This window comes from Ptychodera flava, chromosome 6 (assembly GCF_041260155.1).
Source record: "Ptychodera flava strain L36383 chromosome 6, AS_Pfla_20210202, whole genome shotgun sequence".
In the NCBI taxonomy this organism is placed as follows: Eukaryota; Metazoa; Hemichordata; class Enteropneusta; family Ptychoderidae; genus Ptychodera; species Ptychodera flava.
In genome coordinates this window covers 18,044,998-18,070,925 of record NC_091933.1, presented here as the reverse complement: position 1 = coordinate 18,070,925, position 25,928 = coordinate 18,044,998, and the positions used below count along the sequence as shown (strand labels likewise).

The 25,928-nt window shown below is 38.4% G+C and overlaps 1 protein-coding gene across 9 annotated transcripts in view; it reads left to right on the top strand.

Moving 5' to 3' along the window:
- Positions 1–25,928, top strand: part of LOC139135030 (serine/threonine-protein kinase TBK1-like) — a 115,010-nt gene that overhangs the window by 41,324 nt on the left and 47,758 nt on the right. The window contains exon 1 of one of the 9 annotated variants that reach the window (XM_070702199.1): positions 12,146–12,182. The exons of 4 other annotated variants lie outside the window; for them this stretch is intronic. In XM_070702199.1, the coding sequence (XP_070558300.1) occupies positions 12,161–12,182 (22 nt within the window). In that variant the 5' untranslated portion in view covers positions 12,146–12,160. Of the gene's footprint in view, positions 1–12,145; positions 12,183–14,958; positions 15,085–21,183; positions 21,354–24,063; positions 24,237–25,488; positions 25,620–25,928 lie in introns of those variants that run through there. 4 more of the 9 variants (XM_070702209.1, XM_070702202.1, XM_070702200.1 and 1 more) reach the window with 4 other exon arrangements.

The following is a 25,928-nucleotide window of genomic DNA, read 5'->3' as shown; positions in this document are numbered from 1 at the left end:
TGTCACGTGCCATTCCGCTTTTCCGCCTCTCGGGTGAAATGTAATAAGGTAGGTTAACCAACACATTGCATCCATAATTGAAAGACTCATGTACAATTTTTCACCAGAATTTCGGAAATCACGCTATGTAAAGACAGGAGTGTACAACAAGTGGTTTGAAGTGAAGGCATCTCCATATTACTGTATAATGCTATTGTTTATCATAAACCTATTTGCTTGTCGATAGAACATTATTTACTTTGCGATGTCACAGTTAAAACTGTGAAAGTGTGACATCAGTTGTACACCTGAGGGTTAAATATGTATGTATACACACATACACAAATATACATGTATATATAAATTATATTTACATGTACGTCAAAAGGTGTGAAACAGAGCAATGGTTAAGATCTACCACGTTGGTGTACGATTGTATTGCTATTCTAAGTGACTTTTTGTGATTTTATCTTTATCTCAATATCTGAAGTTCGGCATTCCCGTTAAAATCGCACAGGAGAAAAACAGCGGAGCTTTTATCTAAATCACCAGGAATTTTGTCTGTTAGTATTATTGACATGTCATGGCGTCGGGCCTTGTTACTGTCAGTGGAAAAAGAATCCATTTGTAAGGTTGGTACGCCATTTCCTTGTTTACCGTCCCTTTAAGGTAGAACGCACCTTGGGGACAGAAATTCGGGTCTTCAAATTTTATCAATTTTCTTCTTACCTACCACTTGGGGGGGGGCTCATTTTGAAGCTCTCGGCGAAAGAAAAGTTTTCATGGTCTAAGTTTTTCGAAAATCGAAAATGTCATTTTTTCCCATAGAGTTTAACACAGGGATGGCGGCCATTTTGGTTTCAAATATCGAGAAATCGCAAGTTATCTGTCTCTCTAGTACCAAAGTTTGCACGGTGACACCTGATTTTTATTCTTGCTTTTGTAGAGAATAGTTGAAAGTTTCACTGAGGAGAGTTTGAGCAAAAGTTTAAGTCTTTCACTTTCGAGGTGCATATTACCTTAAAGGCACACAGGGTATAGATGTAAAACCAATCCCAATAGGCTGCTGGCGTTCAATTCACATCGTGAACGACAGGAGGCAACAATTACGAGGAAATGATATGAGCATAAAAAGAGCTTATGGCGAAGTCAATGTATGAAGCCCGTGGCTGTTGTAGTTTTTGGCAAGATGTAGCCGACGTTTCCGGAAACCTGTCGATTAGATTTGTTTAAAGTGTCGGAATATGTCGCTCTGTTTTTGGTAACCGCTGTCAGTCACGAGCACAGGGTCATGGGGTCAAGGGTGTCAATCCGGAATCTTATCAAGCCAATGAATGCGTTTTGATTAGCCGCCCTGATGGTTTTTGTCAAAGTTATACTGTTAATGTTTAATATCAGATGATCCAAGACCTAGTAACTTACCAAAAGGAAAAATACTTTTAATGGCAGTGTGCTCCAACTTTGATCACAAACAATAGAATAGATACGACCTGTATCCCAATCAAGCAGAGCACCACTCAAACTGGACAGTTTTTTGACAGAGTCTAGGTTACACTGAGGGCTGAGCTATGAATATCTGTATATGGCGTAGTCAAACTACTATATCAGTATTTTAGTCACAATTTAGAACAAACAGAAATAAAAAGATGTCGCAGACTTTTGATTGTAGGAAAATCTGCTGGTGCTCGTTTCTCGCGCCCTTCGAGTGATATCATGTAAACGAGACCGGATAGCTGAATATCGTATTTGAAAGCCATAAGTAGATGATTTCTTAAAAGAAATTTTCCAATAAATAGGATAACAACATTCTTAATGCTGCTTGGTTGTCAACAAAACGATAGAAATTTTCCAGCGTTCCCTACCCTCGCTCAAACTCTCCGACCCTAAAATTGTTCCCCTCTTCCAGGAAAATCCCACGAGAATTGTAAAACTTACGTTGAAATCACAAGTGACATGTCGTCAAATCTATAACTGGACACTGTGACATGATGACAAAAACTGTGACATGTAGAGTATTCTCGAGCATGGGTCTGAAATCGACATAGTTTCCTTGTCAACAAAACTATGTTTAAAAATTTATATTAGACCAGTTCAGTTTTGGGTGATGATGAACTGAATTAGTGACATCAAAGAACTATACCTTTCATGAGAATCTAGCTAGTATGTACACTGGTGGCGCACTTTGCTTTGGCACCAACATTTTAATCATAGCTCAACTGTACAGACAAATGTTTTGTTTGGCCAAAACCAGCAAAAAAAGTGCTCCCAAAATGTAAGTATTCAAGTTAATCATAATTTCACCAAATCTGGGTCAGGTCACCCCTTAGGACCTGCATATAAAAGCAATGGGAAAAGGGGATTCTGAGAAGGTTCTTGAAATTTTTTGCAGGTAACAGCAAAAATTGCCCCAAAATACAGTATTGCTGATTTCTTTACCGTTTGTACAAAATGACAGATATCATCCGTCGGGACCTTCATGTACAATTTCGAAGTAATCGGATACGCTGTTTTAGAGAAGGTTTTTTTTACAGATAACAGACAAATGCATCCAAAATACAAGTACGCAAACTTTGCCACAATTTGAACAAAACCTGACTAAAGTCACCCCCAGGAGCCTGCATTCGTTACTCGATAGAAACACGTCAACAAAAATATATTCTATATATATATTGATCGTTTCGCATATTCAGCTATCGGTGGCGCTATAAATACTACTGTCCATGCGTAAAATGCATTTCTACTGCTACAGTGAGACCTCCGGCTTCCCTATAGTAGACGACACTTTTAAGAACAGCGTTTCTGATTACCTTGCGCCAAGAAGAGTCTGCGAAAACTCGAGATTTTACATTTAAGCTGTTTTTATTCAAGTGAAACTTTGAAGGATCAAGTACATAATTCAGTCTGCTAAAAGCTTTTCATCGACCTAAAAATCAAATTGTGGCGCACTTTTTAAGTAGCTAGAACGACTTTGGGAATTCCCGGATTATTCAAAACCTACATGAGGTGTCGGGGTGTTACACTATTCGTCGGTACACGTAGGCAGCTATAGAATACGTACAAATATCAAAGGTACTAAGAGTGGAGAGAAAATATGACCTTATTCAAGGTAAGTTCACGTTCAAAAACAGTGAAGATCGTCCATGAACGTAGCCGGACACACCTTAAAACTTGAGGTTAGCTAGCAGGACGAATGAGTCATAGACAGGGCCCCTAGGTAAGTTAAGGCTTTATGTATATAAGTAGATTAGCCTGCATACACGCCCGTATATTGCTATGTATTTAGCAGACAAATATTATTTTTTACACATGAAACCAGGCTTCGTATACAACAGACACTGAGGTCCCGTAATCTTAGCTACAAATCCACAAATGAAGGTTAATTTGATGTCCTTCATGTCGGTTTGTGCCCCTGAACTCTTGGACGGAATACTAGTTGCAAGTTACAAGAAGGTCACACCCTACCGTAAACAGGCAAACTATTCTTAGTTTAGGTATTCTGTGTACATTCCGCATTTTAATGTTGGATCCTATAAACAATGGGCCCTGCTCTACTCTCTATAGGCCCACATAGTTTGATTTCGTCAGGTATAGAATCCGAGTTGACTGACCGCAAATCGATCTTGTGTGTCGAGATATTATCGGTAAATCTTCATGCAAGCTTAAACAAAACTGGGCCAGTCTTTAATACACAGCTTACATTCTGAAGAAAGACACAAACAATGAAACTCATGGAGGAAAGAGTAGGCGGCACAAAAAGTGGAAGTTACTATCACTTCAAAACAGGGACTTTGCGACATCACATTGATAGCAGACATTTGCTACGTTTCATCTAATTTACAAACATTTCGGTCATATTGGGTATATTTTTTCAATAATTTGCTATATTACTTATGCTCGATGCAGATGAAGTATACAACATGCGCTCTCATCTGAAGAAGCATTATTTTGCTGTAATGATATCTCCTATTTCGTATAAATCGGGTGCAGCCAACGGAGCTATTCATTGAAAAAGCTATTCCGGGAGCAATTTTCGCAGATAGGGAAATTTTAATTTGCTTGGGCAGGGATATATTTTTGGTGGCAGGGGAGGAAATTTTAGGGTTTTTTTGGTCGGGCAGGACAGATATTGGTTGATTGTACCGGGGATAGGGCTTGGAGAAAAACGAGGAGAGAGGGGAAGCTACTTCAAAAACGGGGACAGGGGAAGTTGAGCCATGGTGTTTCCGGTAGAAGGTCACTGCAGTATGTGTCTGCATGGAAATGTAATTTTCTGGGGAAATTTTTTCACAGGGGAGGGAAAATCGACAGGTTTTTCATCTCAGGATAGGGTAGCTTCATGTCTGCAGGGAAATGGAATGACAAATATTGAGGGGAGTTTTTTCCAGGGCAGGGGAAATCGACAATTTTTTTCGCCACAGGGAAGGGTAGCTTCAAAAATTTATGGTGGGAAGGGGAAATAGGCAAAACTAAGTGGTGAGTGGGTAAGCCTAAAAATGAAATTTGAGTGCGGGAGGGTAGGTCGAAAAATTTTCAGTGGGAGGGCAAATTATTAACGGCTAATTAATTACCCTCATGAATTAAAATTAGTCAGTTCACATTACTTGCCATGCACAATATATCTTGTCATAGTAAAGACCCCTTTAATCGGGCATTGTTCGTTGGCTGCACCTGATAAATGACCACGGAGAAAACTTACGTGGATGCATGGAGCTGGAAACGGCATGGTAAATGTGAACGCACTTCTGACATGATCGGGCACACATCACTAATGAGTAAGCAGATCTACTGATTCAGTTAGCAGGTTCTGTTTATTAGATATACAAACAGGTAGACAGACAAGTAGATAGACAGACAGATAGCTACACAGCCAGATAGATAGATAGGTGGTCGCCGCCATTGCAATCCCATGATTCTTGTGATTGCGTCATCGTATGTCACGGCCCTTCTTCTATCGTTTTCAGGGCGCCTTCAGTAATTACATGGGGTGGGCCGGGGGAATTCAGTGCACACCTGTACTGTAAATGTGACCCTCCCTCCGTCCAACAGTCTTAAACTTGACCCTTCCCCAACCACTGCAGTATTCTCCCCAGGGATTTCTGAAACAGTATCAGCTAATTTACATAACAACTGATTTAATTGTTATGTAAGTTAGAGACAGAAATTACAGGGGAGAGGGCTGGCGTTTTGGGAGGGAGGGTCGCAATTTATCAGACAAGATTTTTTGAAGGAGCATGATATTTCATGCATTTGGGGGAGGGTCACCATATTTTGCGCAACAATAAGAAGGCAAGATGTGGCTGATATGTAATGCTAACACCAAAAAATATCAAATCATAAAACAATGGAGTCTATCAAGCAAACTATTAACAATTCCCCCGCCAAAAAAAGCTCTATCTGTACATTTATGTATGTTTAATAATATATGTAAATGTATAGCCTACTTTGCTTGAAGTGGGAAGTAAAACGTGCATGTGTGCACAAGACATTGGATTTTGGATTTCATCTACAATGTCGTTCACTATACATGGTAGTCTATGACAGAACCATGAACAATTTTTTTCAAATATAAAATTCGCAAGATCTGTGCATTTATGGACGTTTGATAATAGAAAGAAATGTACTTGGTTAGCAATGGGTGGTTACAAGTGCATATGTGTACAAGAATTTGATTTTGGAATTTCACCGAAAATGTTAACACTCTACATGGTAGTCTATGACAGAAGTTTTGAACATGAATAATTTTTTTTCCAATAAAAAACTAGCTAAATCCGTGTATTTATATATGTTTGATAATTCAATTCAATGTACTTGATCAGACTAGGGTGGTTACAAGTACATGTGTGTGTAAGAAATTTGATTTTGGAATTTCACTGAAAATGTTGAGTCACTATACATTGTAGTCTATGAGGAAGCCATGAGTAATTTTTTCCCATACAAATCAAGCTAAATCCGTGTATTTATATATGTTTGATAATTCAATTCAATGTACTTGATCAGACTAGGGTGGTTACAAGTACATGTGTGTGTAAGAAATTTGATTTTGGAATTTCACAGAAAATGTTGATTCACTCATTCACTATAAATGGTAGTCTATAAGAGAACTATGAACAATTATTTTCCAATATAAAACTAACAATATCTGTGCATTCATAGATGTTTGATACTAGATATACACTTTGCCACCTGTCCCATATTTTTGTTGCCTCTTGTCTGTAATCAATTTGGACTGTTCAAGGTGTTTAATGTAGGATACCACTGCATCTTCTTTGCTTGTAAAGCTTGTGGATATGTGTATGTATTTAAAAGAATCAGTGTATTTCGTGGATGATTTCCTATTCAGGAAATATCACATGGACAATCGAAGGTTAGGCTGTAAAATCAGCTTCTGTTAAAAGAGACTCTCCCCCTAAGATAGGTTTATATGAAATGACCCTTCACCTTGGACAGCTTTCTAAAAAGTGACTCTTCCCATCATGATTCCTCCAGCCACGGTCCCTGCTCTAATAATCTTCAAAGTGACATGAAGTCATTTATTTATGTAGAGTTAATGTACTTTTCTGTTTCAAATACAAATAATTTCATGATCTGAATGACGCTCTAAGCAAAGTAACTGAACTTCACCATGGGTAATGTACCTTTGAAATATAAGTGCACTCATCTTTATTGACATATAATCTAATTACCAATTCCTAAACTTGGACATGATCTCATGATCCATAGACCATCTTCATCAAACTTTCAGAACAACCGAATGTAATGAAAACCAATGGATTGCTAAAATCTTCAAAAAAAAACAGTGCAGTCTGTTAAGATATATGATCTTATTACGTCAATATGCCAAATACGCATATAAGCTCATAAATCTGTATGCAATAAAATTCAGATTTCTTGAACCTGACTAAATAAATCTGACGTCCGATCCAAGTCAGTGAATCAGGTCTTGCCACACAGGCTAATAACAGAAATTCATAAAATAGTCATCGAAATAAGATGATAATCAGTATTCCATGTCCATCAACCCTCAATCGTAAGATGACAATGAAGTCATTAAAATTATTCTAAAGCCTTATAAATTTCGGACGGTAATTCCTGAGAGATCGCACGTGCGCTACATCATTTATTGTTGAAATTAGTCGGAAATGTGCAGGCTACCCTTCCATGAACAAATCAGGTTACATTAACGTGGGCTGAAATGCAATTTGAGTTATGAACGAAACGGAACTTGAGTCTATGAGACAAACAGACACTGAAAGATCGATGACATGGGCCCACATATGTTGAATATGCCAACACGTGGGCTAAACCACCAGGGGTTACGAACTATGATTTTGAGGTGCGGCATTCAAACATTTTTCTCATTGAAAATATAAGCAGTGTGAGACCTGAGGTCGTCCTACTTTATCAAGAAGCTAAAAAATGATCCAGTTATGTGCGGGCTTCCATCTCCGACTGTAACTAGGGGGAATCTTGGCTCCTTGCTCGTTTGTTTATGCTTATTTATTTGTTATGTATGGTTATTTCTATCTGCAATAAAGAACCAATAAGGAGTTGTATTTCTATTCATGTTGTCAATAAAGAATGGTGTTTATTTGTTTGTCCGTTTGTTTACGAGTAAAGTCGATGATAAATGATACTTTAAAAAGTTTGATAAAATCCCACATATGAATTAAAGCATGCCCCTCCTTTGCCATGAGGAGTAAGCACTCATGTGTGTCCACCACTCTCTCTGAATACTGCCGGTCTTAACAGAAAGTGTGATCGTGAGACTTTACAGAGAGTGGTGGACACACATGATTGCTTACTCACGGCAAAGGCATGCTTTATTTAATATGTGGGAATGTATTAGAAACTTTCTCAAGTATAATTTATTGACTTTACTTGTAAACATACAAACAAACAAAAAACAAATCGACAAACAAACAAACGTTATTCTTTATTGACAAACATTAACACAAATACAATTCTTTATTGGCTCTTTATTGTATATGGAAATAATTTAAACGTAACAAAATAAACAAACAAACACGCACAAACGAACGAACAAGGAGCCAGACTTCTCTATGTTGTGACTAGGAAAGAGAAGTGATGAGCGGTTCCGTATTCTTTAGTTCACTTCGGCAATCTGCACCGCGCCTTTCATCGTAGTAAGCCTTTGGTTGCACTGGCAGCGCGCCGGAAGTACCCAAATACTACTGAATCGTTCTGTCTTGTGAAGAACAGATCTGTAGAAAGGTTTTACGCATAAGTATTGTGTACCAATAAAAGTTAGGCTCGCAGTTTGCACTTCCTGTTACACAACTGTTGGCAGTGTTACTGCCGAAAAACAAATGACAATTTCCTCATAATGGCTTGGAGACTATAATATTGCAAGAAGAGTGTCAATCAGTTTGGTAGAGTTCGGGAAACTTACCAGAGTTTTCAAAGTTTGATGTTTTTGATTTTGGAGTTTCAGTTAGTTGAACAATGAGAGACGAAAACAAGTAGATGTGCTATTCCTTCTGGTTAACATCGCTGTCTTTCCGTAAAGACGCATGGAATGAATGATTTTCCAGACAACTTCTGTTCAGTTTTTCTTGTATTCGTTGAAATTTCTGTAAGAGCGCTTAGTATCGCTTCAGGACTTACTTCTATAACCTTCATTGCTAACTGAACATTGAGGCTTTTGCAAGTTTGCTTTCACTGCTGCACTTAACATTGATGGTGTATCTGATACAGTGCCTAGGTGCTCCGGCTTATTGTTACTGCTCGATGTATCTTGTATCTCCTACCTGTAGGTTGTAGCATAGGGGATAGCGTAAATGTCGTCCGTCCCCGGGGTGGGGCGGGGGTAAAGATGTCTTAGTCTCAGCACACCTTTCTTGATGCTATTATTTATTATGTACAGGCTAATACGCTTACCTATGATATATCTCGCCACTAAATATTTATACTACCAACCTTTGGTTTCTTGGTCTGATCAGTCTTATCTTAGCACTAGTTTTGTAAAGATTTCTTTTTCTCCTTCACTGTGTATATATTTGTCCTTTGACAATCTTACGCGATGTTTTATCACTTTGTTGCGTCCATATCATCTGCGTGTATACCCTTGCTGGTGCGTTCGTTGTTGACTTTGTCAAAGTTAATCCTGTGGTAATCTGGTGACAGCGTCCACAGATTAGTAATTTACCCTTGCTTGCTTTGGCGAATTAGGCAACTAATTGCATCAGATATAAAAGAAATCTTTACAAACCCAATGTACTGTAAAGTAACTGACAGGAGCTTAAAGTTCTCTTTTGCTTTTTATTACAAAGCTGGGTATCGATAAAATTTATCTGGTTCTGCGAACTCGGCGTTGATTTGCAGAACTGCCGACGAACAAATTGATCGTATTATTGACCTTATTTTCGTTTATCGAAAGGTTTATCAAACATTTGCCTTGATACTTCCCAAATGTTATCAAAAACCAGACTTATCACTACATAGCGATGGATGCATAATGTCTACGAAGAAAGCTGTGCATTTTTGAACCTTTCTCATGACAAGAAATCTCAGAAACTTATTCCAAATATTATAGTGACTTACAAATGCCAAACCATGTCGACTTTACCTAATTGAAACATAAAAAATAACGTTCACGGGAATGAAATACGTTCATTAAAGGGACAAAGTCGGCCATTTTTTCATGAATTTTGTTTGATACGAGATACTGTATATATTTTTGACATGTTGAAAGATACTGAATGAATGGGTGACCATGCAAATATTTGACCCCGGTTTTAGACACGATAAATTAAACCATCGCGAATATATATATATATATATATATATATATATATATATATATATATATATATATATATATATATATATATATATATATATATATATGTGTGTGTGTGTGTGTGTGTCAAACAATATAAATAGTATCTCGTATCAAACAAAATTCATGAAAAATGGCCGACTTTGTCCCTTTAAGTAACTAAGATACTTGTTACTTTGAATACATCATTTCGTTCAACATTCGCAGCAAAAAATATCGCAATCGTTGTAAATCTTTTGATTTACGCAGCAATATTAGGGAGAACCCGAGCAACGAATTCATGTCAGTATAACCTTTAGAGTTCAGTTGACTGTGCGCAAAAAAAGTGCGCAGATCGTGTCTGCTGTTACATACAAGTCAGTTTTAGGACGAAGTCTGGTGAACGTGCCATGTAGCCTATACAAATGGTATTGAATGTTCTGTAACTGCCAAAATAATCCTGTGTACTTAATTTGGACATGTTTGATACAAATATCGAAACCGAACATCTTACGTATATATTCTCTTTGCATAAGATAAGACATGAACAATATACGTATACTGCTTCCAAAAAGAAGATCATTCAGAGAGGTCACCATAGCAACGTTTGTGGTCATTTCTGCGTGTGTGGTCATGCGATCATTTGGTTGTTGAAAATAACGCACCAAAATCATGAAAATGTCGGCTAATAACAGACAGTCCTCGCCACCATCATCAGCATTACATGCAAACAATGCGATGACGTAATCCCCATGAAGAGCAGAATTGAATTTCATCTCAGTAAACAGTTTCTTGCCAGTGGGAAAGGGTCGAGTTTGAAAACTTGAGAAGTAAGCTTATCAGTATATGTCTGCCTGCCGCACCACCACTCATGCAGAAAAAGAAACATTCCGTTAATGGCCTCCCTGAATGATCTTCTGTACCGTACGCTTTCTTCAAGATGTGATACGCCCATACCGTGAACAGGACTTAAGCTTATATCGGTGCGGAACATGCTAAACACAGAAAAAGAGACCCGGACAATCAAAGTAATTGTTGATATCTCTCAACGCTGGTAATGGTTCCCTTTTTAGTAACCGGTTGTACACGGAAGGAAAGGAACAAGACGTTTATCAAGTTTTAAATTGTCGAGACTTTATAGTGTCGTCATCATCCGAGTATGTATGCAATGCAGCTCCAATGACTATATGCCTTTAAAAAGGCTTGAAAAATATGACGCTTGCATTGGACATTTGTGACCCTGACATATCTACAGATTTTAAAGAACTTTCTGTATAGCAACTATCAATAATCAAATTTATTTCCATTGTGTTTATTTAGTAAGTTAATTAGTTATTATTTATATATTTATTCATTTCTTTCTTTTTTATTTATTTATCAAATCAAAACGGGACGAAACAAAGACCCTACGGAGATAAAGCCTGAAAGATCCGTCGCTCGAGGGCGCTCTCTACGCGCCCCCCTTACAAGAGGGGGCGGAGAAGAGGGCGGAGGGGAGGGTAGAGAGCGTCCTAGAGCGACGTATCTTTCAGTCTAACGGAGATTTAACAGTGTGAAAATAGAAACCTCTGTCTTGCTTTCGGATACCCTCATATTATATACAGATATAGCATTTGATGACAAATCATTCTTTTGATCGAAGTCCTACGCACGATGACCTGTTGAACGTCTGGCTCAATGCTACGTTTGCCCTGTGAGTTGCTTGAACTTAAAGGGGTGAATCGTATCTTTTGTGAGATTCAAAAAAAGTCAAAAAATACTAAATTAGCAGTTAAGGTAGTGTCACCTTGAAATCGAAAGACTTAAACGTTTTCTAAAACCTTCCTCTTGGGAACTTTAAACAAATCTCTTTCAAAATCAAGAATAAAAATCGTGGGTCAGTGTGCAAATTTTGGAACGATGGAAACAAATTACCTTAAATTTAATGGTATTTGAAATTCAACATGTCCGCCATCCCTGTATTAACTCTATGGGTAAAAATTAATTTTTTTTCGATATTCACAAAAATAATACGGCGAAAAATTTACTTAATCCAAGATTGAGCCCACATAAGCGGTAGACCAGGGCAGTATTTCCAAAAAAATTTGAGAGTCCGTATACCTGTACCTAAGACGCAAGTTCTACAAAATGGGGTTTTAGGAAACGCATGCATGAGACATTGAAATTTTCCAAGCCGAAAGCGATATTCCGAGTCACTTTATAGTCATCGATTACTACACAGAAGCTGTACATACGAATTAATGGCACATCTATGCGCGTTTGACCTCAATATTACTCTCGATGACGTAATTAACGTCCCCAGTTCCGTCATTTGTCGGATTTGATACATTTTGTGGTTGTCATTACCTATGTGTTGCATTAAAGAAAAGTAGCGTAGGGGTTTGGGGAGAAAAATCATACGAAATGACAAGGGAAGATGGACAAGGTAGGTGCAAATTTGTCACGGAATATGTTTTGTACTGTTATTACATTGTACAACGTATTCCAGCTCATGTGCCGTAATTCGAGCACGTTGAATACGTGCATAGACAAAACAAAAAATGTGACCAACACCATTATTATTAGTTTTGGTTGTAACGTTTCCGAAGATATGTATTTCATTTCCGAAATGCAATATTTCAATGCACTCAATCATGGAGTATCAGAGTTTGGAGCTCTGTGTTATGTATATTTCATTGTTCAACCATTCATAACATCGGAAAATTGAAGGTTTAAGTTAGAATAAGCTTAAAGGTCTCGCTATTACCTCAATGATAATGTGTTTCCAAGGCAAGGCTTGTTGATTCGTCTCGAATTCTGAAAGTAGATAAACATTTTCTTTTTTTGTACAAACTAACCGTATGTTGATTATATGCTGGTGACAGGAAGAAGAACGAGAAATAAACCTCAATGTACGCCAATGCTGACCTTTCATTGTTTACGATGACGTCATGGGGGTTTCCTTTTACGGTAGCCTTATAACTAACTGTGCCACTAATACTTTACCTTACAATGTCCCCGTGTCACCAACTATGTCAAACTGACCTTCTAAACTGAAATGTGACCCAAAAGCTCAGCTATCATGGCACACATCCGTGATTATGGTCATACATAGTGACTCTGTGGGACACGCATGACATAGGCGCCTGTAGGTCGATATTCTGTCTTTACTGGGAATTGATCCGCCCTTTTCCGTAGTTCTCGGAAAGGGTTAGTTTATGTTCAACGACAGGAAAGCATGTCGCCGTCATTTCCAATTTCACACTTGAGGAACCATGCGACAACCACAACAAAACCAATTGAACTGTGTATACGTCAGCGAAAGTTCTGGGGGTTTCCAACACGCTGTGAAAACTGATAATGAAAGCCACAATTCCTCTTTAGCTACACATTACTTCATGGAAGCGGGTCAACACTTTGAAACGTTTGAGATTGAATGCATTAGCCTGTTTTCACCAGAGAACTGAAAGTGTCACACTTATTGTTGTAGAATACTCGACGATATTATTTATATAGCCTATCCTTTGGTGATCAATAGTAACAGCAACAATAATAGAATATATGAAATAATAATAATAATAATAATAATAATAATAATAATAATAATTTAATATTAATTACTTCTCGGTCATATCGAAAGAAATCCGATCTGTCAGATAACTAAAAATTACGTCCACATACAAACAGAAAGTTGTTTCTAGTGATCTAATAAACAGTTCGTGATTTATTAAGTTACTTATTATGTACTTTACGTACATTTATCAAATTATTATGTCTCTGTTTGAAAATGTCCACAATCTAAAGATATCCATGACATAATTACTTTTCAACTGTTCCACTGAGTGCAGTGATGAAGACACTCATCACATATAACTTAGTAAATACCACAATAAGCTTTATCAACAATCAGTCGAAATAATTTTGCAGGGTCTGTTCCTACTTTTTCGGTTAAATGCACAGGCAGAATGCATAACTATCGGCTCTGGAGGCATTTTGTCCACCGGTACCTTCCAAGTTCAAATTCGACACTTGTCCGGCGTTTTCTTGGTCATTGCAAACTACGCGGGATTTTTGTCGATCATGAACCAATATCAGCAAAGAATGATAGCTTGGCTTACCTTTGAAAATTTGACACAACAGAGGAATACAGCAACTCTGCTTTGTATGAATGATGCTATCCATTGTCCTGTTTCCAAGGTGCGTTTGCTATCTGTATCCTCTAGAGGAACGTCTTACCCGTGAAAAGACTTGTCCCAAAAAGTCCGACAAAAGAAGTTAAACGACATCTAAACCTTAAAGACTTTGAATTCACTAAAGGTTATTTGAAGCCCTTTTATCCTTAAACAACCATCACCATATTTACATAGAGACGTGATCTTTCCTCGAATTAAACAAATGACGAAAATCACCAAAACAAGTAGTTGATGTATCTCCGCAGTTTTTTTTTTCTGAATAAAATCGCTGCATAGCATCTGAAAACCAAATACAAAGGCAACTGAAACAGCTATTCTATCCATTCATTCGATCACGACGGAAACCACACACATTTGATTGGATACATGACGTCACCGCGGATCATAAAACTGACATAAATATCATAATCATTAGATTCAATGGGAATGCACGTCGAGCAATCATGAGGAAAATTTGAGTAAACTATGATCGCAAAAACTTATATATGTACAAATTTATGCCAATTTTACAAAAATCAATAGGAAAATCTCTTAGAAGATACATATCAAGTTAGATGGTTATAGGACCAGCAGTATGAGAAAATAGAGAAAATTTGCTCAAACATTTCCAAATGCAAATTTCACCATTTGAACAATGCTGAATGAGGTGATACTTGGGTATTAAACTTGATTGCAATTGGACGAAGAATGTCAGAATGAAAAATTACAAAATATCACATACGCAAATTTTACGCTAGTTTAACAAAGTCAAAAATGGAATCTTTAAGAAACTAAGCTCACAAATCTACTCAGGGGACGTACCATAGATCACCTGGTTTCACTATGCTTGAAAATTTAGTTACAAACAGCTGCAGCCTCTTTTTTTTTCATTATATCCATAAAGAAAGTAACTTAACCGGATACCGAACAAATTTGTTTATAAAGTAGAACCATGAACCAAACAACACCTAGCATGTAGCCTGTCCCGGTACGAGGGTAACGAAGCTCCGCAAATGAATTGCTCCATTCACGTGATGCATATGGCGCCAAACTTGAGAGGCAACCCGCGGGTTTCGCAAAGTTGATCGATTGCTACCGAAAACTACCTGTCTGCAACAAACGCCTCTGAAAATTAGGTAATGACAATGTGATGAGATGTTCCATTCGACACACTCGGTAAGTGAGCCTTGCTTTAGTCAGTTTCGGCCAGTACAGACCCAGGTTGTCAACAGGTTGAGTGAATCGCACTTATTCATTGTGAACACAGTGCATGCCTACTGCATGACATGACGGCATGGCCTATAAACGTGAACCCGCGCGCGACTCATAAGCTTATTTGCTCATCTTTGACACGTGGTAGCTGAACTTGCAGGGTTTTGTATCCCTACTCAATAACACATCTCAGTCGCTCATGATCACTAGTTTTTCTTGTTACCTGTGAAACTCTGTGTGCTGCCTCCTTGGTCAGACACCAAAACACGAGGTCAAGCTCGTGTCAGTGTTTGTCAGAGTACACCCTCCAATGTGTGGAGGGACTGTGATCCAATGATCCATGTGGTCAAGAAAGGGATTTTTAATAGCATTGTGCGTTTACACATGATCTGCGATCTGGTTAGTCGCCTGAGCTTCAATATTACAGGTAACGCGATTTGCGTTTGTTCACGTTTTCGTCCCATTTCACGGACTAAAGTGCAGTGATATACGCTAAATCCCATGCAGACTCCTTTGTGGCCTGCTGCATGGTGGCTGCGTCCACTGCACTGGTTCGCTAAACAGCGTATGATCGTAATTTTCATACACTGCAGACTTGCTCCAAGTCTGTGGGCATATAATCAAATGAACCTCAGCACACTGAAAGGCTAGGTGGTAGGCTGGTGCTAAGATCGTGGAGTGTGCGCCTTGCCCTTGGCCGGACAGTAACTGCTCTGGCGAAACAAGCCAAGCAAATGAGGCCAGTAGTCTACATACACTGATGCATGATGCGCCCTCAAGCATAGGGAGCCCAGAAATCTGGTTTTTATTGGTGGTGGTATTGCTGTTTATGTTTATTACAGGTGCCGTCAACTAAGCTGTTCGTGCAAAAAGGTGTTCGTGCGAATTTTTTCAGCGGGCGGGCAAATTTCAAAACTAATCAGCGGGCGGGGAGAAAATATTGCTATTTACTGTGGGCGGGAAGAAAATTTTTGACATTGGCAACGGAAAATACGTAGAGGGAGGGGAAAGCCGTGGTTGATAGAACTTGAGGGGGGAGATTAAGCGCCTGACTTAGAGGGGAGCAATGTTCCAAGGTACGCTGCTAACTGCTGGCATGGGTTTGTATTGAATTGGGGTGCCTAGTGGGCATCTAGTGGGCAATGGGAAATTTCAGTAGTACTGTAGTAGTAGTGGGAGAGGGCAGTGGGGAGCTTGAATTGTTGTGGGAAGTGGGGAACGGGCAGACCATAGATACTGGAGGGCAGTGGGCATTAACATTCAGCGGGAGGGTACATTTTCCGTGTATGCCAGTGGGAGGGCAGTTACGAACAGCTCTACTTTCCCCTCCAAATTTTAGATCAAGGTCAAAAATAAGTAAACTAGTTATATCAGTCTTCAAAACACGTTTTGTGATGATTTTGCGAAATTGATGAAATTTTCCAGTTGGCGGCAACTGATGTTGTTGTTGTTGTTGTTGTTGTTGTTGTTGACGACCAATAAAATTCATCGAAGATAAATGTTGTGTTGTGGTTGTGTCAAACGTAATGCAGATGTCTTAAGAAACGCTACTATTCTTAGACCCGATGCAAGGCTCCCATTCTCGCGAGCCAGAGCATAATTTCCGCTCCGCCGACCAACGCCATGGGTTGCGCTAAGCTGTTGCCGTAAAGAGGCGCGTTGTTTACGACGATGTGCAACTCTATGCCGACGTACTCTCTCTTCATAGACTGTGTTCAGTCTATGAAGAGAGTGTACGTTGGCATAGCATTGCATCGGGTCAAAGAACGATAGTATTGTAGCATTTCTTATGACATATACATTACGTTTGAAACAACCACAGCACAACAATTATCTTCGATGAATTTTATTGGTCAACAACAACAACGACAACATCACGACTAATAAACAAAAACACCACCACCAACAACAACAACAATAAACAAATTTCTGGGTTCCCGATGCCTGAACTAGGTCAACCCAGATCCGAGCCAAACCAGGAGCCAAAAATGAATGGGGGGGGGGGGGAAGCGATATAGGCCTATATTTTAAACATTCTGTATTGTTGCCAACCATCAAATTGAGTGCTAATCAAGCTTTGCTCATTGAAAGTCTGTTTTTCTCATTTGTAGGTGAAGCCAAATATTCAAGGAACACTAGCTGTATCTTTCGACAATAATTTCACGATTTTTACTCTGTATATCAATGACAGATATTTGAACGTACGTCTCTTCAATTCATGTTACCATTAGACACAGAAATCAAACCTAATTGTTTCACAGTCTTTTACGGGCCATAACTTGACACAATGTTGAAAAACACAATGACACTTTGATCAACTCTTAACCTCTGATTTACGTCAACTCTCAGTGTTGACATGTTATTGACACGTCTCAACATGATGTCATCACGGTTGACGTGTTTCTACGCACGAAATGTCGACGTACCGTGTGGCAAAACCCATGATTGCATATAATATAAAATTGGAGTAAAGAATTTACAGAGATGTTCTCTCTAGTTGAAGTTCACTGGCGAACGTCCTCTCATGATCATCTCTGAAAGTAACGTAGATTTATGTTTTCGCGGAGTTCACCAAGCCTTTCGTAGACGTCATACGGTGTTAGCACGTTTCCACGGTGATAAAAGAGGGACTCTCGGCAATCTTAAGTTTGCTTGTGTCAGGGTGCTGTTTGGTACGAGGTCTTAAATCTCAACTTTGGCCATATTTTACATGCTGTTTCTAAAATGAATCTACGCATCGCCGAACAGGGCGGCTGCGAGAATCTACTCTGCGCAACTGTACTGTTTATGAGCAGACTAAATTTTATGAAAGATACATTATTTCATTGCAACTGGTTAAAAATTAAGAGCGAGTTTCTGTGAAAACGATCATTTCAACGACGCCACTTTCAGAGTGTGGCTGAATACAAGCATTGCCGGCTGCTTAAAGGTATTTATAAAAAACACCGCCATTTCGTGATCATCCTACGCACATATTTTCTCTAAGGTGGAGCGAGGCATTTGCAGCAGTTTGCTTTGACCATCTGGCCACCCCTTCAAATATCAAACACAAACATGAAAAAGTATGGAGAGAATTGAAAACTTCAATTTTTTTTTAAAAAACTTGCGATTCTGAAAATTCATAACACTATACACTAAAAATACCGCAATTATACGGTGTCGCTCAAATTTGATCAGAATTGGTACATACCAGTATGGGTACCAAAGATCAACAATAAATGTTGTTTATCTGTTCAGTGCAGGAAAATTCTACGTTGATGTTATGACAATGATTTCTGCACAGTACAACCAGAAAAACAACAAGAAATATTTAATCCAGAAAAACAAGAATGACAAAAGTAATTAAGGTCTGAAACTTTAGGTACTGAAGGTCAACTTTAGCAACATGATAGCCCCCCTTAGTTTGACCATAGACGGTCTTCCTCCCCTCTACTGACGGTCTTCCTCCCCTCTACTGTCTATGGTTTGAGCAGGTCTGTTAATATGTAACAGTTCATAAACAATGACAGGAAATGACTCAAGTCAGTGGAGTAAGATTGTTTCAAGCCTGTTTCAGAATTTCGCTTTTTCTTACCTCATTTGCACATTTTTGACACTGATGTGTTCATTTGAACAAATTCACATCTCAACCCCTACATCTACCTGTACACCAAATACTAAGACAGTAGCTTTGGCGGTATGGGAGCCTTTGTGTGTGACGGACATACATCCGCACATACCCACAAATATACAGACACTTAGACTCATCATATAAGCTCTTTTTGGTATTTATATATAAAACCAAATATGAGCTAAAAAACCAACAACAGTCCGATGTTGAAAAATGCATGCGTAATTCTTTTAATTTACATTTCTCATTTACTCTTAACATCCATTGGTTCAGATTATATATATATATATATATATATATATATATATTATATATATAAACAAATAATGCGATGTACATCACATGTAGACGTAAGAAATAAGGTACAGAATGGCCGGTCACAGAAGCATGATAAAATGTAAAAACAATGATCTCGATAATCCAGCACTATTTGTAAGTCAGCATTTTAACCTTCCCAACCATTCAGTAAAGAATATGAAAGTCATTATCTTGGAAACGGTTCATAACAGTGATCACAATGATAAATATTCTAGGGACATTGTTGAAACTAAGTGGATATTTTTACTTAACACCATGTATCCAAAGGGACTCAATAGAGAGTCACCCATTCCTGCTATAGTGTAACTTCTAATTCAATCATTGACTTTCGGGTATTTTTAACCCTCCCTGTCAGTTTGACTACATACGGGTGATACCTTTATTTTTATCACATTTTTATCACATTTGTTTTTCAACACATTTACATCTTTTAAGTATTGACATTGAATTTTACCCTGTATTTTTACCACTTTTTTATTTTGATGGTGATCATTATTATTTAAGACTTTTACATCTTTTTTAGAATATTGACATTGAATTTTACCCTGTACTTTTACTAGTTTTTTTATTTTGATGGTGAAATTTTCACTTCAGTAGAGTTCTATTTTCTCCTGCTTAAATATTTCAGTACCGGTTGTTTTTCCTACAGCTGTCTCTCCACTTTCTAAGACATTGTTGGTTCATTTGTATTGTACACCGTATTGCACATTTCTTACGTCTGCATGTGATGTACATCGCATTCAACATATCAAATCAGCTTGTAGGTGTCAATCACCCAATGCATTTCAACCTCTGCTCTGGTTGGTTCAGTGTCATTTCCATCTTGACAATCAACAAGTGAGTACAGTCTTGCGTTGTTCCACAACTCTTTGTGTAGTATAGATCCTTGTGTTGAGTCCAAGGTCCAGTTACCTGTAAAAGTACTTTTTTTAGAGTTTCGCTTTTCAAGTTCGTTTCAATTTTTTAGCTTCCTGTATTTTCTTTCACATGCTTTATAGTCTGTTATCCGTTTATTTCAGTTTTTAACCCTGATGAAGTGGGATTAAGCCCACGAAACGTCGGACAATAAAATTTAGTTTGTAGTGAAGAACACTGTGTCCTAGAGTTGGTGCTGCTTGACCTATCCTGTTAGTGTATATATATATATATATATATATATATATATATATATATATATATATATATATATATATATATATATATATATATATATATATCGCGTAGCCGCTGTGACAACAGGTGTACAAATGTGCATCATGTATATGACAACAGGAGAAGCGTCGTATGCTACATATAACATTTCTTGTTTCTGCAACAAGCTATCGTCGACATCTGTTGGAGCTGTAATATTTTCCTGAGTTCGTTCAGTGAATTTTCAAGGCAACAAGTGCATATGCTTAAATCGAATAATTAGATAACTCATTTGGATGTGTGGATGCTGTAAATCCTTAGCTGCTACTCAGTTGGTATAGTTGACGAAGTTCTATGCAGGGTGTTGGCACGTGTTTCCAAAGTCATTCAGGTTCGGATGCGGTTTGATTCCGACGTGGCGTAATCCATCATTTCACCTGAGAATGAACAGTTGGGTCTAGCAGGCGCACTGTCTATCCCGTGTAGATTTTGTTCAGAAAGGGTAGAGCAAGCGAGCTTATTTTTCTTGTCACCTTGAGAGATTACACTCACGTGAAATATGAATGTGGCAACAGTATACGAAGCAAACAAGTGTTTTTATTTAGTCTAGTGACGCATGTGTGCAATAAGACGATATATGGAATACTGAAGATGATTCGTTTACATTTTGTTCAATACTATACAGCCAAATCAACGATAACGTAGGGAGGTGATTTAACAAACTTAATTAATGACCGCCAAGATTTGGTGAATTTAATAATACTGACCCCCCTCATGGGAAAACACCTGAGTGATTCTGGCATGGTTGTAGGTTATTGAGCGGTGTTATTGTACTCACTTGTATATTACGTTACCTATTCTGATACGACAATATTGTCGTACGACATCACGAGAGAGATTAGTTCAGGCCACGTGGAGATCACAACTCGTCAATAAAAAGTAATTTGAGTCATCCCTTTCTTATAAAATACCACAACGGAAGGCCTCATTTAACTCATATTCACAAACACTGGTTCTTTACCAGTGTCACTTCAATTTACCATATTTGATCTCATTATTCAAAGAGATCCATTTGATTCTTCCACGAACGACATGCCCTGACAGTAAAATTGTCCGGAGACGCATTTTCTCAAGTGAGAACCATGGGAATGCTTAAGTCAATGGAAAAAACAAGGTAAGGGAAAACAGTCGGTGGACAGATTTGTTGACATGCATAGCCTTACGGCTTACGGCTTCATTCCTTGCTTGCCGTGATGCTCAGTGAACTTTTAGCAGTAGAGAACACGCATGGTTTGTTACCTACAGAACACTATGGCGGATTACACCTTGGCCTTTATTTTAGTCGCCGATGGATACAAAATAAACAAGGCATTTTTGGCATTGGAAATTTGTGCCACTCTTGTATATCAACCTGTTGTACAACACAAAATTAGTACGTATTTGCTGTTTTAGGTGTTCGATACAGCCACAGCAATGCATTGTGGGATAATCGGGAAAAGGTCGACTCAGTTCAGTGACTCATTCCCGGGCTCATGTGGCATGAGGATAACGTCATTCTTTGAGTTCGTCGACTGACTAACATGACACCCGCACTTAAAACCAGCGGTGGCGTTCTGAGGAGGGGTACTAAAATTAAAATCACAACTCAGCATGAACTGTAGACAGTAGTGATTTTATATTGTCGTAAAATCAGCAAAACTGCATGAAAGGGACTAAGAATGCAAGTTACGACATGGCCGGGCTTGCACGTCGTTTTAAGCGTCATGTGCTTTCGTCGTGTGCTGTAGCGGTAAGGTTTGTGCATTTGCCCGTTACCTGAGTTGTCCAGACAATTTCGCCAGCCGAGGGTGTTTATTCGGCCAGGGACTCTCCCTCAAAAGGGAGACTACACTACCCTGGACAATGTTATCCGTTGTGAATGTGTGTGCGCATGTGTGTGTGTGTGTGGATGGATGGATTGGTGGATAATGACTTTGAAAATTTTGCATCAGTAAGGAGATTATGCTCACAACGCGTTTACATCTATAGCGTTGTTAAACTGCCTCAGCCAGGATGGATGCTATCTTCTTCCGATAGCTGAAGTAGGGGATCGGGCAAACCTGGTGTTTATTTCGAGGATTAGTTTGCTTCAACCAGCAAAGATAACCATGCACTTTTCGATCATAGACACCAGCTACGACGTATGTGTCGATGAAAGCGACAGATTGACTGGTTAGGTTTGAAATGTATGAGATTTATATGCCTGTCGTGTCTTTTGGTCTCGTCGTATAAAAATACGACCGGTTTTCGTCCGGTTTTCGCCTTTGGCACTGCAACAAAGCGAATGCAAATACGTCAGCAGCATAAATTATCACTTTCTCCACCTTATTGTTATAATATTTTGCTATGTTACAATATTTTGCAATGTTATCTATCTATCTATCTATCTATCTATCTATCTATCTATCTATCTATCTACCTTATTTCTTCCTTTAATGTCACACTGTGACGTACTATGTGTACTGTACTATGTGTAGTACGCTTTCCCCTAAAATATAATATATATATATATATATATATATATATATATATATATATATATATATATATATATATATATATATATATATATATATATCACTCGAGTTTGAGTTTCACGCACAACGTGATCAACTGATGGATCTTTAATCGAATATTGGTATGTTGGTAGGCGGAAGTTTGACAGATAATATTCATTCTCGTGTCTGCATTTGGATATGAATTCAGAACTCTTATTCGATATTTCATTGGCATTATTAATGAGAAATTTCTCTGTCTACATCTTTTAGATTTGTCTGAGTCTTAATAGCCTTAGATAGAATAGACCATGATACGCTGAATGGCATGTTTTTGGATTGGATATTGCAAACGTATCTTGATAATTCTTTGCTATTGCTGTAAGCCTTGTTGCTGAGGGATCGTACATGATTAGGATATCGTGTTCTGAACCAAGAGTCCTATGTAGTGTTTGATAGTGTTGTGAGTACTGGCGGGCGCCTTGGAGTTAGCAATTTGTCTTACCCCGATACTTGTTGGCTTTAAATCAGGTTACTGTTCTTGGTGATGTTACTGGTGCGCGATTCGATGATTTGGGCCATACAGAGCTGTAGCTTACCAACTCTACTGTAGCTCATAAATAGGTATTCTTTCATGAATGCTGACTGAATGCAGCAGAGTGGACTTGCAAAAAGAAACCAGCATTTATCCGCGGGGAGAAATAAATGTACACTTCACATTACAACCATATTTTTAGAAGTGCTACCTAATTTTATTGCTGGAGGGTAAAATTTACCGCTGGAAGTCATAACATATTTTTATCCCGGATAGGATTTCGCCTCTTTTGCTACGGTTATTATGGCTAACTTTGCCATGTTTTATGTGCGTTTATGGTCAATCGTCTCTACTGAAAGCAGTGAAGAATATGTATGTATCGTCGTTAGAAACAAAAAACAAAAAAAAAACATAAGAAACAATAAAAATACACCGACGAAAATTTTTGTTTTGAACGGGTGACCTTCCACTTTAAACATGCCTCGACAATGTAATTATCATGGAAACACTATGAGTTTGAACTAAATGTACAAGAAAGTATTCGCGTTAGTGACGTAGGGACGGTAAAGCATCAGAAATTCAGTTCTGTGCTAACAACACACATCCATGATTTCATTGCGGAACAGTGGGCCTACGAGTTTTCTTAAAAACAGACCTGGTCCTGATATACCTGCAGCAACTTGGCCTTGCTCCGCTAAGAGTAAGACTGTCACTGTATGGAAATTCCCGATTGTCACAATGGGGTTTTCCCACTTTCAATGCCATCACAATACATATGACGTCATTGTTTACCCTCGCCTTTCACCTGTAGTACACATAAACATTACGCATAATACCGTCGTGGCGTACCGTCCGTCAAGTCCGACAGACATCGTTATCGTTATCCAAAGAAAAATTAGGCTACTTGTTCAACGTTTAATATTTTGTGTTAATCGTTAACATGGCGGCGTCCTTGCAACTCGGAAGAGCAGCCCAAACAGCTAAACAGGTAGGCGCCCTCATCACTATAGCGTTGCAGTTGCACAGCGCAGTATTATGACGATCGATGATATTGCAACAATAGTCACCTGAAGCATAGATATAAAAAATACATCCATGCCTGAAGGCATGAACTCTGACAGGTGTTAGTTTTATTTCAACATATGCACAACGCCTGACATTGGATGTGTATGTCCGTGCCGTTTGCAGTTGTTTTGGGGTCAATGGAACAGCAGAGAGCGCAAACACTGCACAAAGCCACAGACAAAGCATGTAGACGTGGCGGTATGCTTGTCGCTGCGTATATAAATGCTGTGCTTTTGTTATATCAAACAATACCTTATCCGGATCGATCAAGAAGGCAAATGATGTCACACATGTACGATGTAATGTTGCATACAACCTCATAGTACCATACAGTCTGTTTGCGGATGGTGAAATCTATTTATTACCTTAAACGTATCTATGTAAGTTTTATTCAGACCGAACGTTTTACGTTGTATGTTTTGTTGTAAAATACAACGCTGCTTGTGAACACCGGAGTACACATGTAGTTGTGCGCGGTTCACAGGTTGCACGTCTTTCAAATATGAATCATGCAGTCTTCATAAAGATTGACAAATCAGCCATAAATTCAGAAAAAATGACATTTTTTACATTCTGTAGAAAAAGTTGTACAGACCCTATGGGTCAATGGTCTTTTTCTAGGGCCTATGATTTGAGCCAACGCACTGCTTGAAGGGTCATGGGTAAAATGCATGATGAAAGTTTTCAATGAATTGCGAATAATTCCATATGTCCGACACAGCAGATAACTTGTTTCTGGTCATCATGGGCAGAAGATGAGATTTCTTCGCTCTACACTTTACAGCGGTGGCCAAATATTGATCTACTTGAATCACGATATACAAATATTCCAAATGTTTCGGTACGATTCTCTTCGTTTCATGTACATCTATAAATGCAAAAGTTCGGTGTAAACGTAGATGCCAATAAGGCATTATGTTGATGTGTCATATTAATTAGCAAGTACAAGCAGCTTTAATCGTTTGATGTCGCAATACTGTTACAAAATTGGTCATTATTTGTATTTCAAAGGTGAACTCGTAAAGTTCTCATTTATCACACTCTTTAGTAGCTATGTTTGTTCAACTTTTACCTACATGTAAAAGCAGTAGTACCTGTTCAAGACCTTACCGATAGTTAGACTCCACAAAATATTGTTTTCTTCATTGGTTTATGACCAAAAAGTGCACACCCTCAAAATTTATGGTTCGCCCCTTGTGCACTATGTCGCTAACTCCTTTAAGCCATCTTTGTCACGTGTTCCTTCAGTGACGTATAAACGACGGCAAAAACGAGCGTTGGAAGCAGTAGCAAATAGTCGTAAGATGTGAGTATGCACCAATCTAATATTGCTTTTACGTCGTACAATTTATAAATTACTTGAATATACGCGAACCCACAACACTGCAGGTCAACAAAGGTCACCAGTAATGTAATTGACAACTTCACCGTACTACCGTGATATTTTCAACAGTTGACTTCTCTTAGAGTTGTATTGTAAGAATGTAAGTCTTGATCAGTGCCAGTGTTTCTTCGAAGATACGCTCAACTGTTTCACGTAATCCGGAAGTTTAATTTCACTATCTCGGTCAACTTTTCCTCGAACATCAAAGGTCAACTATCCCACACATTGTTG